This window comes from Felis catus, chromosome C1 (genome assembly GCF_018350175.1).
Source record: "Felis catus isolate Fca126 chromosome C1, F.catus_Fca126_mat1.0, whole genome shotgun sequence".
In the NCBI taxonomy this organism is placed as follows: domain Eukaryota; kingdom Metazoa; phylum Chordata; class Mammalia; order Carnivora; family Felidae; genus Felis; species Felis catus.
Genome location: NC_058375.1, coordinates 175,807,402 through 175,823,568, shown reverse-complemented (window position 1 = coordinate 175,823,568; position 16,167 = coordinate 175,807,402). Strand labels below are relative to the sequence as shown.

At 35.1% G+C, this 16,167-nt stretch overlaps 1 protein-coding gene across 1 annotated transcript in view; it reads right to left on the bottom strand.

Annotated features, from left to right (window-relative positions):
• COL3A1 (collagen type III alpha 1 chain) overlaps positions 1-6,758 on the bottom strand; it is a 40,948-nt gene extending 34,190 nt beyond the window's left edge. The window contains exon 1 of the mRNA XM_003990961.4: positions 6,552-6,758. Within this exon, the coding sequence (XP_003991010.1) occupies positions 6,552-6,630 (79 nt within the window). The 5' untranslated portion in view covers positions 6,631-6,758. The remainder of the gene's footprint in view (positions 1-6,551) is intronic.
• Between the last annotated feature and the right edge of the window lie 9,409 nt (positions 6,759-16,167).

Sequence of the window (16,167 nt, the reverse complement as noted above, 5' to 3'; positions counted from 1 at the left end):
TCTAATATTTTTAGATATGTGTAACACTTTCCTTTTTATTATATTTGTTTCCATTCTGTAAACATTAATTTATGATGATTTGCTAGAGTTTTATTGTTGTAACTAAAAAAATAAGGTAAACTATGTTTGTCTTAATTGCACTTTTGGAGTAAAAGTAATATGTCCCAAAGCATCCAATCAAATTGTTAATTTAGCCTGAATGATAGATTTCATTTTTTTTCTCTTCTCTTCTTACTGAATTCTTTTCTGTGAAAAGGTGTTCTTTAATCTGAAAATTAAAAATAGCAGATGTGATATGCAAATTATCATAACATTATTTCCCTGTTACTTGAGAAAGTTGAATATGGTGTGAATATATAAAGTTTATATAGTTTCCAGCTGAAATATGTTATTAAATGTTCCAACTGTTATTAAATGATACTTTTTGGAAAGCACACGTTTTTATTAAATATGTTTCTGCTGCTTACATCTACCAAAATATTTTAAAATATGTTAGATGAGTTAACAAAAAGATCTTCAAGGAAATATCTATACACCTATATAGGTGGGTAACTTCAATTTCAAAATGTTGTTTTACATGGCCAAGGTGGATCCTGATTATTCTTGTCCCCATCAGAAAAACCACAAAACAAAAAGCTTTATGAATCATCATTTCTAGATGTTTCCTTGTTTTATTCTTTATAGATATATGAGTTTTTATGTCTCCCATTAGAAATTTCCTTTAAGGTGATTAACACTTTGTCCTGTGAAAAATAAAAAATAATTACAGAATTAGAATTAAAAGTATCTAACAATCAGCAATCTCATCATAATATAAACTGATTAGTGACAAATTATAGCAATACTGAAGAAAATATATTCTACTTATTTTATTACAGTTGCCAAACATCTTCAAATTTTGCATCTCATCACCAAGATTTTATATCTTACTTTACTTATCACTAAGTCACTAAGTGCTTTAATTCCTTACAGTAATTTTATTTTGCTCTACCAGTAAAACTAATACTAGGCAGTGCGGGTATAGTATTGCCTATGTCACTGACACTGTTCTGAGTGCTTTGCACATCTATTTTACTTAATCTTCCCAAGACCCTATGGCTGGGTGCTGTTATAATCTTCATTTTACAGATAAGGGATCTGAGACCCAGAGAAGCTGAGTGATTTTCCCAGGTTACATGGTAGAAGCAAAGCTAAGAGTTGAACCTGGAAAAGCTATCTCTAAATTTGATACTCTTAACTCTTCCTGCAATTTCAAGGGCAACTTCCAAACCCTATCCCATTATGGTTTCTAAGCCCTGCACGCTTAAAAGCAGAATCTAACAAGACAGTGTTTTTGTTTTTGTTTTTCTTTTGTTTAAGGGATAACATTCTTCTGCAGAATATTTTTCTATCTGGTCTCAAAACAAGAAGATAGCATCTGGAGTTCAATTCTGATGTTTATTTTCTCCTGACCTTAGGAAAAAGAGATATATCTCCAAGGCCACCCTAATGACATGCAGACCACCAACACGATTAATGTGTGATTGGGAAACCCAGCATACGTTCTACTGTATACAGAGAAGCCTTATCCTCACAGCAAAAGCCACAAACAGATAAGGTTTAAGTATCCAATGCAAAAAAAAAAATCATAATTAGGGTGTCTCACTAAGATAATGATTCTGCAAATCTATTTTTTCTAAATGTTTCATATTGATGAACTCCTAATTTCGTTAGAGCTTCCCTTCTAAGCTTAAACATTCTGAACATATTCTTCAGCTCCAAAGAATGTTCCTTTGATTTTAATTAATTTTGAGAAACACGTTCCCTGTTTGTCATCCTCCACACCAAATACGATAGAAAGCATAGTTTCAGAAAAATAAATGCCATTTCACTGAAACAGGAATTTCTCAATGCAAGTTTTTAAAGCAAATTTAACTTTTAATAGGTTCTGGATCCTTTGTCTTTGATTTTTAGATCTTTTGGGCATTTTAACTTTTGCCTTCTTCTTTGAACTTTTCATTTTGTTCATTAATTTACATTTTAAATGGCAGTTCTTGACCTCAGCCATGGAAAATACAAGGGTTTTATTAGTTAATCTGAAAGGAATCCACTTCTGCTGTGTTTTCATTAGACACAGACAGACATTCTAGTGGTTCATGTAACTCCTCAAGCTGCAGTTAACAAATGATTTGTGTAAGAGTAGCTATCTCATTTTTTCCGTTGTCATTTTGATATGAAACAGGCAGTTTCCCCTTTGAAAACTCTGGATTTTTTTTACACTACACCTCCCTCTCCTTCTTCTTCTTCTTCTTCTTCTTTTTTTTTTTTTTTTTTTTTTTTTTGAGTGTGGAAAACAATGGGACTGAGCTTTTTTCCAGGGAAGACTGTTTTACAAGAAACAGTCCACTGAGACGTTTCCAGAAGGTTATTGCAGACCTGGAAACCTTACAAATGTTCTTCATGTCCAGCAAAGGCAATAACATCTTTCATCTTTAAAACTTTAACTCTTAAGCAATCCACTTTAATGACTTCAAGGCGGTGATATCATTTGATGTTACAAAATAAAAGACTGGGCTGCAAAACCTTTGGAACTCTGCACCAGTCATCGGCAATGAAAACCATGAGGTTTCAGTAGATGGCACTCTTCTCTGAATGACTACTCAAGGTCTGGCAAGTGACTCTGTAGGTGTAAAACAGGGGCTTTTTCTTTTATTTTGTCTCAACTCTACTCCTGGAAAACTCCTGGAGCCAACAGTTCTTAACCTTTTAATATAAGCCTGTAGGTAAGACATCAAACCAGGAACCTAAATTAGTGAAATTAGGCACGTTATCACAGTATTTCCTTCTTTCCCAGAATTGTTCCAGTGGCTTTGCTCTTTCTGCTTATGACACTGAGTTGTTTAATTCCAGAATTTAATCAGAATATCTAATTACCCATAGGTCTTTAGATCATCTGATGTTGAATACTCTGTGGATGGTAAAAAATGCAAGGTATCATGAATGAAAAACACAAAATTTTGTATCAATACTTTATTTACTTAAAATTTATATTATTACAGAATGGAAGATAATTTCTGGTTAAATCATAACTGAGATTTTGCTTCTCTTGTTTAAAAATAGGGTTACCAATTCAACGTTGAGTGTTAAATAGAGAAAAATCTACTGTTTTTCCCCTTTAGAAATGCATTCTCTCATATATTTTCTAGGATAATATACAATTTTTTAGTATTCCCTTTCAATGACAAAGTTACAAGAATGAGCAAAGTCAGATGCTCTAGAATTAATGTATGTTTTGTGTTCTCTAATTGCTTAAGATTTAACAGAGTTTTGATCCTAGTCTTAACTCTGTCATTTCTTAGTTGTATAATCTCAACTAAAGCACTAAATTCATGTGAGATTACTGACCCTGAAATGCATGAGCAGTTATGCTTTCTCTCCTCTTAAAGGGAGAAGTGTTTCTTGTGATTTTATGCCATATTTTATTTATTAGATAGGTTTAACTTGGGGAGCAGCACCAACCAGAAAACTTGATTGCTACTTTATGGGTTACAAATTCTCTCCTTAAGCATAATGGAAAATAGACTCTCATAACCTGTAATGAGGAACTGGTTCTCTTAAGTCCATTTATTTTGTAATCCTAAAATAATTAAAGTCCCACAGTTCATTATCACAGTGGAATTATCAGGGTAGCAAAATATAAGTTCAATCATTAGAACATTTTTAATTAAAATAAAGTTTATCTCCTTACCCTAAAGAAGCAATATTACTTCATAATATCTATTAATTTATCCATCTAATAAGTGACTAAAATACTTATGTAAAATAAGGACTACATAAAAAACTTGACAAATATTAAGAAAATAGTTATATGTTATATGTGGAATAGTTACATGTGGAATTTTGAAAATGGCCATAACATTCAAGCTCATTTCCAGTCTTTGACTATTGCTACCATGTGTTTGTGTATATGTGTGTTTGGCAATATTTCATCAGTGATACACTATTTCCTTAGGAAAGTAATGTTTCATATTTAAAATTCGCACATGTAATATTTTTAAATCTCATTCTAAAATATGGAATCCAGCTGTGTAACATTTATGTTGGCATTGGTTGTGTAAATGGTAACACTGTCAGCCACTAGGTGGCGAGTCTTTGTGCTACAAATTTGGCATGTTTATAAACTACAGGAAATATAAAACAGACCACATTTCTCCATTGGTGGAATAAAATACATGAATTAAATAGAACTTCATAAATTTGTAAAGGGACCAAAATTCTTTGGGAGGGACATGTTTTATGCTCCAGAAAACGTGTGTGAGTGGACTAGAAGTTAGTATTCTTTCGGGTTGGGCTATTTGTCTCTGAAATTCCCAGAGCAGATATAAGAAACCTATATCCCAGAACTGTATTTTTCTGTTCTCAGCCTGCTGTATATTCAGCCACCGTCTGTACTGTCCCCAAAGCTAATCTACCAGCAGAATTTTCTTGTTAAATTTATAGGGAATGCAAAAAGTACTTACTATCTTAAAATACTTAAACTTTTTTTCATGACAAACAAAAATCGTAAGCTGACCAAAATCCCTCTCAACTTCTTTTGAGCTTAAAAGCACACAAATATAATGGCAAATTTCATAACAACTTGTTGTTTTCTGTAGCTAAAGAGAAAAGGAAAAATGCAAAGAACTTGTGTGATGTAGAGATAACAAAGGTATTAAACACTTATTTTCCCTCTAAAGTTGGATGGAGAAGAAAAACAGCCATAGTGCTGATATAAGATTGTCACTACCGGGCAACTGCAAATATTTTGTCAGTCTTTTGAACTAAACACCAAAGGTTTGTTAGTCTTTCCAATAAATGGCAACTCTGTGATTTTTACCTACCTCCCCCCACCAAATCAGGAGAACTTAAGAGCTTTAAAAGAGATAAATGTCTTTATTGGGCTAGGGATGTGGCAGTAGGCATTTGGTACCCTCACCAAGGACTAGGAGCTGAGGCAGGTTCTGGGAGGGACAAAGCGGGAAGGAGGAGGAGAGAAGAATGAGGAAGGAAGGAGGACTTAGAGTCCTAGGGAAAGACAGTGGGAGGGGGCAAGAGGAAAGAAGAAACAGGAGAGGTGGAGGCACAGGGAGGACACATGGGGACCAGGGAGGAAGTGCTAGAGGAAGAGAGGGAGGAGAGATGAGGAAACATGGGCTTGCCTAGGAAAGGGGGGTGACTAGTGAAGGAATGAAAAGGGGGAGGAGGTGCAAAAGAGCCAAAGGGGTGGAGAGATGAAGAAGGAGGGGACAGAAAGGGAAAAGAGGAATAAGGGGGAGAGGAAATGAGAGGAACAAGCAACATGGATGTTTCTTTTCTTTCGTGGCCACAGGCTGATTGTAACTGAAGAGATGTCATTGGGTGTCTCCCCCCCCCCGGGCCCCTCCCCCACTTATATATGACTTTCAAGGACATCAAAGATTTGAAATTAAACACAAAAACTATTTTCAGAACATGTTTGCAAAACTAGATTGAAATACTAATCCTTTTGATTACGTGCAAACAGAAATTGATGTGTAATAATTTCTTTTAACATCTTTAAATTTAGCATTTAAATATTTATTTCTGTGGAAGTTTGTATCCCAATGCGTCCAGTATTTTCATGACTATGAGAAACATGAATTGAAAGAAATATTTTCACACAATCAAATAATGAAAACAAATGTGATTGGGGGGGGGGGGGTATTAGAGCAGAAAAACCATTGCTTGCAATTGTTAGAAAATAAAACAAATCAACTTTTTGAAGTCAAACAGTACCAGTATCTTTTTACCTTGTTTGCAGAAAAGTCAAACATTCCTGTTGAAAACATTTTTTTGAAAACATTTTTTAAAATATTCTCTTCATTAATGCAAATGCAGTTAAAATGTAGGACGTGTGGAAAACACCAGACCCTTAGCAATAAATTATTAGAAAACATGTATTAATCGACCGTGTAAGTGCTTGAAACAGAATAGATATAGGAATGATGAAACATTTGTCGCCGTTTGAGTCCATTTAAAGAACACTGAAGATACTTGTTGCCATTTTACAGAAATACATTCAATAACTTTACTAGTGCCTATTTTCCTTTAAATTATTCTGAATGCATGCTGTCCTTAAAATGCATTCTCTTATTGAGAAAACAATGCTCAGTATTCTATCCTTACAAAGAATCCAGCATACAAAAGAGTGTAAAAGTGTTACAAGAGACCAATAACTTCCAGACTGCCTAAGGAGGCATTCCAAGATGTTAACAATCCAGGAGGGGCACTTTTTTAAAAGCCATTTAAAAAGTTTCCAGTGCCGCTGACATGAAAATGAGTTAGTACCAGAACATCTTCATCTTAGACAACCAGAAAACTTTTAAATACAAAAATGACAACATTCTTTCTAAGCAAGTCTAAAACAGCACCATCACAGTCCGTTCTACATTCCCCAATTAGGAGCTTACAGAGGCAATTAACTTCTCGGAGACTAATTTCCCCTTTATACCTGTTTGTACGGAGAAGTAAAGACAAAAACCGCATGAAGTTTCTTGAAAGCAGTACCTACTCACCTTCCTGTTGTGCCAAAATAACAGTGGGATGAAGCAGAGCAAGAAGTAGCCAGGTCCCCTTTTGCACAAAGCTCGTCATGTCTAAATATCAGACATGAGACTCTTTGTGCAAAAAGGAGAAAAGAAAAGCAGTTCAAAGTAGCACCATCAGATGTTCCCTGCCCTTCAGCACCGGGCCCGTCATAAAACTCAGCCACTGAGATTCCTTTGCTTTGGCCTTAAATAGGAAAAAGTTTGGCTTCCCTCACTTTCCAGCCCCTTTCTGAAATATGAGAGCAGCACCCATCCCCTTAGCAGTAAAAGAAGTGATTAATATGTCTTTTTCCCCTTATAGAAGACACAACCCACAAAGTAAGAAAAAGAATACATCTGGAGTTTGTGTGCATCGGTTTGTGTACAAGTTTGCTACATATTTTATTCATATACATATATGTTTGTAGAACTTAAGAATGTATGTCCACATGCTCTGCCCTGTGTTTTGATGAAAGAATTAAATGTATATATTTTTCATCTCCCCTGACAACACTAACAACTGGTTGATTTTGAGAAATTGCTTGATGCCCTTTTCTTGGGCATGGCTAATTTGCAAATCTTATCTTCCTAGAAGTTTTTTACATTGGGATTTTGCCAGAATCCACCCTCATTCAATTTAAATAGGGAACTGTAAGAGATTAACTGGAAGAAAAGCCTCTGTTTGTCCCTTCTCATCCACCCACTCTGGGTCCTAGAAGTTCAGTTTCAGGCGAATGTCAAAAGACTAAGTATCTGAGCTATGTTTGCGTGGCATCTGAAAAGTTAGATACTTACCAATAGCTGTTTCTATTTCTCACAAGTGTCTCTGGCAAGCCAAAGAGTGATTTCTGGTGAGATTTCAAATTTTCATGCTGCTTGTGAAAGCCAGAACAGATTTTCTAGAGAAACATTTAGCTTCTTCATGATTTGACTTTGTAAGAAAAAGGAAGGGAAAGGGCTTATCTCATGGAATATCAAAAGAGTACCAGTAGAAGTTCTCATTTTATCTAGATGGGCATAAGTTTCTAAATTTAGATGTTCATACGTACAATTTCCAGGCCACATTAACATAGCTTTTCAATGCAGTTCTGGATCTAAAGAGTGATTTCTGGGTCATATTTGAAAGAGGTGTAAATACCATCTGCAAGTCTTTGATAGATCTTTGCCAGAAAAACATGCATGTCTGCAGTATCCAGATATTTTTAGTAAGAAGGACATTTATTTACACCTTAATCACCAGTCACCTGTATATTCTATCTTGATTCTTCAATTCTAGTCACGGTCCTCTGTATTAATTTTATTTTTTCCATGTTAACTCAACTGTGGCCATTTCCATGTGTGCATGTGCCCAGAAAGTTCTCTCCATCTCACACCAATTCATGGAAGTCACTTCTCTACGACCCAGCTCAAAACTGTCCTTCTTTAAACTTGCCTTCATCTCTTTCTTTCTCTCGATTCATGTTGCCCAATTTTTATTCAATTTCCATGCTATATGTATATTCCCAGGTATATATCTATTCTGTAAGGATGAAGAGTGGTAGGCTTGAATCCCAGGCCCAGTTACAAAAAGCACAGAGACGTCCCAGTGTGGATGACATAATCTGATGACAGGAAAAGAGAACCGGTTGGACCAATCTCTTGTGAGTCTTCTCATTTTAGATTGGAGAATCACCACTTGAGGGAAAAAAAAAAAAAGTAAACAGGGAAAAAAAATAAGTTGTTTTACTGGATCACTGTGAAGATGTTGGGGAAAAGACTATTACATACATCTTCGTGTCTTCCAATAACCTTCACCCTATACTTAAAAAATAAAAACAGAACAGAACAAAAAAGACCTTGCATTCAAACTAAGCCAGAAATGTGATTCATCTTTCTCTAGGTGCCCCTGACACTTGCAGAAAAAAAATTCATGTATCTATATTTATTATCTTACTGCTTTGGTCAATAAAAGTTGAAATTTGTTTAATTTCTTCATTAAAATCGTTTTGCGGTGTGAAAAATTATATTATTTTTTTAAATAATGCTTTTTATGCTTTATTTCAGGTATTATATGTACCCTTTCTATTGTATTTTATCATTCTTTTCCATACATCCCTGGATCCACTGATATTAACCAGCTCACACAGACACGTCATTTTGTTCTCCGGATTACATTTGGAGCTTTAACACAAATCTAAACACCTGTACCCTTCAAAGCACTGATTAATGTGGCTCTCCTTTAACAAAGAGACTGGAAAGATGAGGCAAAATGAGGGTGTGGCAAATTATCAACCAAAAATTCAAATCTTTTCCAGTTCAGTGGAAAAGGCAGCCTGGGAGAGATGCATCAACACAGCTGTGATGAACTCAGTAGACCAGTGAATGTCAGCAGTGCTCTCTACAATTGCAATAAGAAAATCAATTATCTCCATCATGAGAAACACATGGAGGAGAACTCTGTCTCCTACTTGCACTGCTTCATTGTGTGATTTTCTTTTCTAAGCCAAGGAGATACATGATTTTTATGGACATTTCCTATGTGCTTTCAAATCACTGTAAGGTCCTTTAAAATGTATCTGTGATGGGATTCACTTAAAAACATACCAAATCCATAGCAGAATTGCACCCTACGATAGGGTAATTTGTAATCCAATTGTAAAACACAATGCAGATTTTCTTTGCTATTTATGGAGAGATGGATCAGTTCATTTAGTTTACATGTGTGAAAACACATTTGGAGAGTTATGTTCCCTTTAAAAAATTTTTGGACAAATACACACTATGTGTGTAGTTGAGCTAGAAATATGGTTGAAAAATGTCATGTCGTGGGGCGCCTGGGTGGCTCAGTCGGTTGGCGTCCGACTTCGTCTCAGGTCAAGATCTCACTGTTCATGAGTTTGAGCCCCGTGTTGGGCTCTGTGATGACAGCTCAGAGCCTGGAATCTGCTTTGGATTCTGTGTCTCCCTCTCTCTCTGCCCTCCCCCACTCGCACGCTGTCTCTGTGTGTGTCTCTCTCTCTCAAAAATAAATAAATGTTAAAAAAAAAAGTCATGTTGTAGATAAAGAATTTGGGCATATCTAACCATAGATAAACCCAAGATTGAAGCAATGACATTGGTAGGGCACATGACAGACAAATATTTGAGTGATTTACTAAGACTAATTCTCTGAGATTCCTTTCTTTAATTTCTTCTTAGTGCACAAGGTAGAATTATTTGTCTTCTTATTCTTGTTCCCATTGAACTATATTGATAACCTGTTCTCTCTAGCCTTGAAGTTTTACTTTTGGACAAGACTCAGATTTCCTCGCCATTTAGTAAAATGAAGTGTGCTACCACACGCTCATTTGGGAAACACTAAATAGCTTTACTCAAATCTATTCTTTTTATATCCTTTGCTGGTCTGACTGAGGTTCTGCATTTCTATCCTTATGTTTTTCTACTGAAAATCATCCCAAGTTCAAAGAGGTTACACGACTCTCAAAATTACTCATTGGGATTGGAATTAAATAGCACACTTTCCAATTTTTTTTTCAAATGTTTTCCACTTGGATTAGTCACTGATTGTGGTAAAGATATTTTTATGCAATTTAAGAATTGGGTGAACACAAATTTGGCACTTAATTTTGTATGTTTTCTAATGGAGGATTGTAAAAGTTTGGAAAGAAGAGAAAGAATGAAGTTGGAGAGTTAATAGCCAATCTAAAAACTGCTATTCTTCTGATTTCTGGCTTGTCATTAACTTTTATGTAATTTTATGTAATTTCCAGCATTGCTATAATTTAAAAATTTTTGAGTAAATATTGTATACTATATTCAGTATAACCCCATTACACTGAATGATGGGGTCCAATTTTAGGACATGCAGGAGAATTCACACGTGTGTCTCAGTGTGTTTACATGTGTGTCTGTGTGTATGTTTATATATATATATATATATATATATATATATATACACACACACACATATATATGTATATATACACACACATATATATATGTGTGTGTGTATATATACATATATATATGCACACACACTTTTAAGGATTGACAAAAATTTGAGCAAGTGCAATTTCCTGGAAATTGCCTTAATATACATATTTTAATTCATGTGAAAGTTTCTGAAGCAATTGTCAGTATGTCCTCTTGAATGAAGTCTTTATATACTTGTGTTTCAGTGATGATTCATTTGCCATCATAATTATTATGGTAACTATATTTGAAAATTCATAGAAAACTGAAATTCATCTCATTACCTAACACACTGACTCATCCAGAACAGTGTGATTACTTTATAAATTTTGCCACAAAGGTGACAGAGGCTTGGATGCAACATCTTGTAGTTTAGGAGTTCCCTGTTGGGTCTTCAGTTAACTTAATCATTCTCAGGATTGAAGCTCTTCTCTGCAAATCCCACTAGACTCTATATCAAATATAATTTGTCATTTGAGTCATACTTAGGAATTTTCAGCAATATCCAACACAGCTGCAATAGCTTTTTAAACGTAGCCAATTCTGTCTACAGATAAAAAAAAGGAGGCCCAAATCACGATCTACAGATAGAAGCATTAGATAGGCCAAAGCTGAACTTGTTGGATTTGCATGCTTCAAATGCAGACTAACTTTAATTCTTATCAATATTTTTATATTCAGATATTCACTGGGGGAGAGGGGGCCCAGATTTAGGATCTTTTAATCCAAGTAATTCTTCTTTAGGACACAGAGATTTTCAGCCATTGGCCTCCCTCTCCCAAAATGAATGAAAATGTGGCCTTTCTCTGTTTAACTTTGTGACTATTACTTTATACAGCTAACCTGTCTTCAGGTTATAGTGTTCATGTAAAAAATATCCTGTTTTAATTGTCTAAAGACTTTATTTTTGACTGTGCCTTAAATCAAGTTTTAAAAAGCTCTGTATTTAGGTATGTTATTGGTCTATAAAATAATACCAACATTAAATTCTTGGTGGGAGGGAGCTATGGCAAATGGGCTCCTTTTGTTTTCAAGGATCCAAGTTCAGCCCTCTGGAATCTTAGCTTTCATGTGGCAACACTATTTTAATAGCTTTGCTTTATATTTACATTTATTTATGTATTTATTTTATTCCTACGTATAGGTCATTCTTATTTATTACCCCATCTTCTTTTTAAAATCGTACACAACAGCAAGCACAGTCCCTTGAACATAATAGGTATTGGGAAATGTGAAAAAAAATTATGGGATTGGAATGGAGTATTTAAAATATTAGGCATTCTCTTCCTGCCATTTTGGGGCCTATGGAAGCCTGCTGGGAACAGGATTTCTAAAATGAAAGTATGGTTGCAAGAGTATGGTCCAAGACCATTTTAGATGGCTTAAGTGGAGTCTCCAGAACCAGAGGGTGCACATAGCTCTTCTTAAATTGAAAGCACTTATCCCTGAGATAAAACTGAATTCTACTTGTACAAGAAATGTTCTTAGGCACACAAAGGACAACACAGTGACTCCTGGTGGCCAACCAAACAAAATCAAAGTAATCTGGGGAGAGGTGCCAGTGAAAACAGAGGCATAGTTCCTGCCAAATTCTGAAGCAATCTTCCTGCTAAGGTCATTGGACACAGAATCTGTATGATGGTGCACCCCTCAAGGATTTAAACTTATTGAAAAGTAAATAAATAAAAGTGTGGAAAAATTTTAGGTGTTTAATAATGTAAGTATTTCTTAAAATTTATAGGAATCATATTAAGAATTTGCTGCCACCCTTCACCATTTTACAGATGTTAGATACATTTCATGATGTGATTAAATCAAAACATCTGACTAATGAAAATAACCACTCCAAGTAAAAAGTTTCCACATAAAAATTATGCCATCATGATTATGCAAAGCGCTAATCTTTGGATGATGATACTGAATAGATTACTGTTACTTTATTTCTATTCTTTCAAGTCCATCTACCCTTTCCATTTCCCACCCCCACCCCAACAAGAGGCAAATTCTCTTAGATAGTTTCCAACCTGCAATTTATCTTGATTTAGGCACTACCTTCTTAAATCGAATAGCTCTCTTTCTCTAATATCTAACCTATGTTTATTTGTTTCCATGCTTTTTCTTGTGTTGCCTTTCTGTCTGACATGATCTTTCCTATATCTGTATATGCATCTCTGTATGATCTTTCCTCTACCACATTTTTAAGACTCAACCCACAGATCATCTAATATAAGAAATCTCTCTGATAGACCCTGCTGAAATATTTTCCTCTTCCCCTAACGTCCCTGATCTTTCCCATGGTTGTTAGTTTCTTTTGATTTACAGCTTTTTATCTTCCTTATTAAATGAAAAGCTACTCTAGGGTAAGATTTAGGTTTGTTCATCTTTTTATACCCCATAGCAGTTGTTATAGAATCTTGCATACAGTAGGTGATTAATAAATACCGAGTGACATGTGATTTAACATATGAAACACTTAATTCAACAAAATACATATGAAATACTCTATTTCCTTTGTATTCTTTAGAATTCATGTAATTTCCAAAAAGCTAATAACTCCCAGTATTTCTATCACTCTGAAAGGTCACTCTTTCCAGCAAAGGAAGTCTTTGGATTTATAATGGATTTTTAAAACTTCCAGATGTTATTAATTTATTTCTAGAATAAGAAAAAATAAACAATAGAAGTGGTTAGCAAACAAATGGAAAGCAGTCAAACTCTGTGTTTACCACAAGTATTACAAGTAAGAGACCACTAAAAAAAAGTAATTTGTACAATGGAAAGAAACACAGGTAATTTACCAAGGATTGTAAGAGAAAATGACAGAAAATCCATACGTCATTTCACAATGAATTTAAATAATTGAACTAGAAATTCATCACAATTTTAACGTGTTTTTTTGGGGGGGGTGTAAAAACAAAAAAAATGGCATATAAATGAGTATCATAAGAACAAAATACTTGAAAAAGAAGTTCTCACACTTTTTTGTTTGAGCTGTTTTACTTCCCTTGACTCAATTTCCTTACAATTGAAATTTTAAAAAGGAAAAAAAAAGTGTAAAATATCAAATCAAAATACTGAAATTTCCCTTTCCTGCCACAAATCCAAACACCCACACAAAATGTAACACAACTGTTTAATTCTTTGTTTTATATTGCTTGCTCTATTGGTTTAAATTCCATGGAGCAGTGTGGAAACTTCAGTATGGTTAGTTGAGCATGCCGAAAAATAGATAGAAGTCAGATAATGGTATTCTCAAGAGGTCCCTTGTGTGTGGGAACTGGAATCCAGTTCCTGGTCGTTAGGGGCAAGGTTAACTCACAAGTGGGCACCTTCTTTGACCTAGATTCCGCATCAGCGTTGTATCACTCTTGGTGGTATGAACTGAGGCAGTCACTCCTAAAACTCCATTTAGGGTGTGACTGGCAATGGGAAGCCAGCAGCTAATGGTTAGTAGCTGGAGTCAGTATGTGATTAAACTGAGTAGGGTTGTGTGACAATTCCCTGACTCTCTCCATCTCCCGGCTTGAAGTGGTGTAAGCAACATACATTTATGCTGGAGAAAGGAAGAAAAAAGAAAAAAATATGTTTGCTAGTTACGATGATTAGTTAATAAGAAGAAATCCATAGCTAAAATAAGGCTCTTGGATTGTTTTAAAATACCAAAGAGTTATTATTTCCTATTCAAAATATAATCAAAAACGGATGGGCTCTTTGAAATCATGTAAATTTAGTAGGGGAAAAGGGGAGAGGATACATCTTGGGAGATTTCACTGAAATTAACATCAGGTTGAAGAAGGCAATTGTATATCTGCACTTTTTGCTATAGCAAACAATGGAGCAAAATATGGCCAGACAGTCAGTTGGGACAGCATTTGGGACACACCACTGGAAAAAATGATGTCGAGTGCAAAATTACAAGAAAAGTAAAATCATTGCTGAAGCCACGTTAGCATACCCTGCTCAAAATTATATCTGATTCTCTAGACACTTCTTTTGGAAGATTCCCCAAAACAAAGGCAGAGAAATTACATAAATGGTTTTCCAGGCCAACCTTTCTGATTTAGTGTGCTGTAAGTTGCTTGCAGTGCTTCTCCAAGTAGGGGATCCAGGAAAATTTCTAGGGGCTGTGGATTTTGGAACCTCACCAAATTGTTAACGATTGAGGCCAATACTAGTTAGCAAAATCCTTCCTTGCTGTTCACAAGAAGAAAGGGTGACAAGTGAACTGAAAGAAACAACAGCAGTCATGTCAGCCATCTCTAGTGTCTCTGTGTACCCATCATGGTGTTCCCTTTCTTTCTTGTTCTTCCTAGCACTACATTGGTGCAGTTAAATTTTCTCATCTTCAGCTAAAAAAGATAAGGGCCACACTTCTTGTTTTCTCTTTTCAACAACTTAGAATTGGGGGAAAATCGGCATCAAAAGTTTGGGGTAAAGAAATTGTAAGACACAGGATTTTGAGGTATTGAGAAAGAATCCCAAAGGATGTGCCATATTGAATGATCACATTCCAAAACTGCTTAATTTATTTTCTGGTATTTGTTTATTTATTATGGTAATTTACTTGATCACTCATAGTTATTATTTTATATTTCCTGCAAAACCAAGCTCCATGGGGAAAGGATTGTGCCTGTTCTTGCGGTCATCATTTCTCTAGCACCTGGCACACAGCCTCACAGGGAAGGCTCTCCCTAAGAACCTGTACGCTGAGGAGATGCTGAGAATCTAGTCCAATGCCAACGACTCTAAGCTTTTTGGTGATTTCACTGTTTTTCCGGCCTCATTTATATAATTTAAATTTAAATTTAAATTAAAGACCTCCCAATTCTCAACCTTGAATAGTGGTTTTAGAAGAAAGTCATCACTTTAGAATAAAAGTATTCATCTATAAAATCTAGTGACGTTTTTCTTCATTTCTTCTTCTTCTTTTTTTAATCCCAAGTAAAATCTCTGCCAAGTGGAAGAAATGAAGGAAACTCAAATAATTTGCCTGAGGCAAGTTTATTAACATTTTCCCAAAGCATATCTTATTTGAACTGTTTATTTTGGATCTGTATCCAAGAGATAATTTTTCTAAAGCCTTATAAGAAAAAGCTTGGCCCTTTAGTGCTGGTTTGCACAGATAAAGGCAAGGAATGGGGTTGAGTGAAGAAGAGGAAGAAAGTCTCCCACAATGAAAATATTCTCAGAAATTGTTGTTGACAGTGTCGTCTAAGCACTTAGCCCCAAAAAGTACTAAGCAGAGAGCTCCAAACATCTCATAATAAAATCTGAAAAATGTTAAATGTCTAATGCCTAATGCAGTTCCTGGCATGTAGGTGCTCAGTAAATATCTGTTTAATGAATGACTTATAAAGCAGGTTTACACGTTTTTATTTTATTAGTACGAAGGAGGGTATTGTCAGGGAAAAATAATTGTGGATGGTTGTCTGTAATTAAAACAATAAACAAAGCCTTTCTTAATAAAAATAATAATATCAATTCTTATACAGTAAAACCTTGGTTTGCAGGCATATTCATTATGGAAACATTTTTGTCATCCAAAGCACTTGTGTATCAAAGTAAATTTCAAGAACCATTGGCTCAGTTGTCATCTGCCTTCTGGTGTCATGTACCACTCATTTTGTAGGACATCACTTGTTCATCAAGTTAA